At 30.4% G+C, this 3,725-nt stretch overlaps 1 protein-coding gene across 1 annotated transcript in view; it reads left to right on the forward strand.

Moving 5' to 3' along the window:
* Positions 1-1,923: 1,923 nt before the first annotated feature.
* Positions 1,924-3,725, forward strand: part of LOC106470731 (gonadotropin-releasing hormone II receptor-like) — a gene marked incomplete at its 5' end in the record, with an annotated part of 8,223 nt that continues 6,421 nt past the window's right edge. The window contains one exon of the mRNA XM_013931294.2: positions 1,924-2,128. Within this exon, the coding sequence (XP_013786748.1) occupies positions 1,924-2,128 (205 nt within the window). The remainder of the gene's footprint in view (positions 2,129-3,725) is intronic.

The raw sequence follows: 3,725 nt of genomic DNA on the forward strand, positions 1-3,725 counted from the left end.
AACTCCATGACTTTTCCCTTCAAGTTGAATAGAAATAAATGGCCCCGCGTTGATGCAATTTTAACTAAATAAATTGTGTAATACAGTCTAACGTTAATGTAGTTTTAACAAAATAAATGATGTAATTCAGCCCCGCGTTGATGCAATTTTAACTAAATAAATTGTGTAATACAGTCTCACGTTGATGTAATTTTAACAAAATAAATGATGTAATTCAGCCCCGCGTTGATGCAATTTTAACTAAATAAATTGTGTAATACAGTCTCACGTTGATGTAATTTTAACAAAATAAATGATGTAATACAGTCTCACGTTGATGCAAGTTTAACTAAATAAATTGTGTAATACAGTCTCACGTTGATGTAATTTTAACAAAATAAATGGTGTAATACAGTCTCACGTTGATGCAATTTTAACTAAATAAATAGTGTAATACAGTCTCACGTTCGTGCAATTTTAACTAAATAAATGGTGTAATACAGTCTCACGTTCATGCAAGTTTAACTAAATAAATGATGTAATACAGTTTCGTCCATCGGTGGGACAGTTGTAAGTCTTCGGACGTACAACACTAAAATACGGGGTTCGATTCCCCGCGATAAACACAGCAGGTACCCCATTGAGGGTTTGTTCTAAAACAATCGAACACTGGTGTTTGTTGTTGAGAAAATGCAACTAATGGGCATAAACATATGTAAAATATTATGATATATTAAAGCATAAACACATGTAAAATATTATGATATATTAAAGCATAAAAACATGTAAAATATTATGATATATATTAAAGCATAAACACATGTAAAATATTATGATATATTAAAGCATAAAAACATGTAAAATATTATGATATGTTAAAGCATAAACACATGTAAAATATTATGATATATTAAAGCATAAACACATGTAAAATATTATGATATATATTAAAGAAATACGACAAAATTATCTGGTAAGATGCAAGATCGTTTAACCACAGATTTTGTAAAAAATATAAAGATGTTTAAGAATAAAATTAGTGGACCTTATGAACAAAATACATTTCTCACCATCTAAAACCTTCTTTTCTTTTCGTGGAAGAAGCATATGAAGCTTTAACAAATAAACTATTAATTTTGCAGAAATGCCATTTCATACATGACTTGATCTTCAATCTGATAAAAATTAGAGTAAAAATCAATCCGTTTATTTCATGTACGAAATGCCTACTATTATGATTAAGTTACCTGTATATACCCTACAATAACTATATATATAGATCAGAAGTAGAATGATTTAAACATGAAACATATAGTAATAACTAATGGACTCGAAAGACGTAATGGTATAAATCAATTTTCCAGAAAACTGAAACCTACGATAATTGGTTTCCTTGAATCATCAACTGATTACTTTGGATACACCAGTCACACTGTGTATTTCAGGTTGGATACACCAGTCACACTATGTATTTCATGATGATTCAATGCAAACGAATCATCGTAGATTTAGCATTGGCCATCGTAGATTTAGCATGGGTTTCTTACTAGTTGGATACACCAGTCACACTATGTATTTCATGATGATTCAATGCAAACGAATCATCGTAGATTTAGCATTGGTTTCTTACTAATTGGATACACCAGTCACACTGTGTATTTCATGATGATTCAATGCAAACGAATCATCGTAGATTTAGCATTGGTTTCTTACTAATTCATTTGCATTGAATCATCAGATAAATAAGAAATCGTTGTTTTCTACAACAGAATGACAAGCGTAAATGTTACCAAATTTCTCAATACGGTCGCTATTGAAAATATTACATCTCTCTCTTATAACCGTTATATATAATATTTAAATATTAAGTAAACTTTCCATTTCTGTTATTTTTTCTCGTAGAACCACCATAGTTTTACTATAGAAATATTTTTCTTTTTTTAGTGTGTGTTGTTCAAGGTTCAACATCATCCTGATTTTCCAGAGTATACGCAGTGTGTAACCTTTGAGTTTCTATCGGATCCTTGGCAAGATCGAACTTATAACATCTTCTGCATTCTAGTCCTGTACGGGGTTCCTCTGATTATCATAATATACTGCTATTCCAAGATTCTGTGGGTGATTACTCGACGGTCCCGAGATAACGAAGGTAACGATTAGCATCTGATTTCCATGTTTATATTTTCAATGTTTGGCCAGATACATGCTTTTATAATACGTCATCATCATTATGTAATGTTCAGGTATGAGAACAAAAAACAATAGGTTTTGAGTCAATGACTAACACTTGTTTAAGTAGGAAATGGATGTACTCAAGAACCAAAGAATCAAACGAACTGTAAGCCTATTTGGATGTATATTGTTATATTTTTATTCCAACAATTACGTTTTTTTTTCTTCATAAAAACTAATAATTTTGTTCCTCTCGCTAGATGGCTACCTGCGTTGTGCTCAGCACGGGTATCGAAACCCGTTTTTAGAGTTATAAGCCTTCAGACTTATTGCTGAGACACCGGAGAGCTCACACTAGAAAAAAAAATTGGAATACCAAAAAAAACAAAAAAACTGAGATTATTTTTATTTGCCAATAATATAATTCACATAGGGACACATCAGAAATGTTAATAAGTCATAAGATTATTGAATTATTCCAAATACAAAACCATAAGAAGAGTAAAAAAATATAATAAACTAAAAACTACTAAATATATATTTAGTTAGTTTAACACAAAACATTCAGTGAACTTTGTTGGTGATGATTATATTTCGTGAGACATTGAAAAATCAGCATTATGAATTCTGTACGTGTCTAGCATGTGGCTAGTCTCTTCAAGTAGCGCTTTAACATGACTTTTTATGACTGTATGTAGACCTAAAATTGCTTGTCAATTGTTTAATTTAATGAGCCATCCAGTATAATGACAAAATACTATGCGGCCTTTTCTGTTCATTTGGAAGTTTCTGAACTTTTTTTCGTATGGCTTTTATAGGAAAAAAAATGCATATATATTCTTCGCTCAGAAGTGTTTTTACACAATTGTGTTAAGTTGTTAAGTTATTATAGCGTATAGTTAGGTTTAATAGAGATCCCCCCCATCAATGGCTTAGCGGTAAGTCTGCAGGCTTACAATGCTAAACATCTGGTTTCGATACCTGTGGTGGGCTGAACACAGATAGCCCATTGTGCTGATTTTTGCTTAACAACAAACAAACTAAATTAATAGAGATTCATCTCCAGTAAAACCTGTATTAAATTTGCAATAACATCTATTGTGGAACTGTTATTCGTGACATTAGTTTCCTCATCAATATATAATTGGGTATTTTTACTGCCTAACATCTCCATCATCTTTGTTCTAAGCACGATTCCCCCCCCCCTTTTTTTTATATGACTGAACTTTTATCGTATTGTGGCTTTAGGATAGTTATAGTGTTTGAAAGAAACTATAACGTTGTGTTTCCAAAACTTAGATTATAATTGAATATATGTTGTTGTTTTTCCTTCTCTCATTAGTTTGTAAAGAAAAAAATCAATTTCCTTTCTTTGAACTCTAGTTTTGAATTATCCAGGATTGATAAAACAAGTAAAAGCATTCAACATTTAAAAATGCATAATAATTAATTTATTCTATAAGTTAAAGTAAAATATACAATTAAAAACTCTACATGTTTAAGTTAAAGTAAAATATACAATTAAAAACTCTACATGTTTAAGTTAAAGTAAAATATACAATTAAAAACTCTAC

This window comes from Limulus polyphemus, unplaced genomic scaffold (genome assembly GCF_000517525.1).
Source record: "Limulus polyphemus unplaced genomic scaffold, Limulus_polyphemus-2.1.2 Scaffold4188, whole genome shotgun sequence".
NCBI classification, from domain to species: Eukaryota; Metazoa; Arthropoda; class Merostomata; order Xiphosura; family Limulidae; genus Limulus; species Limulus polyphemus.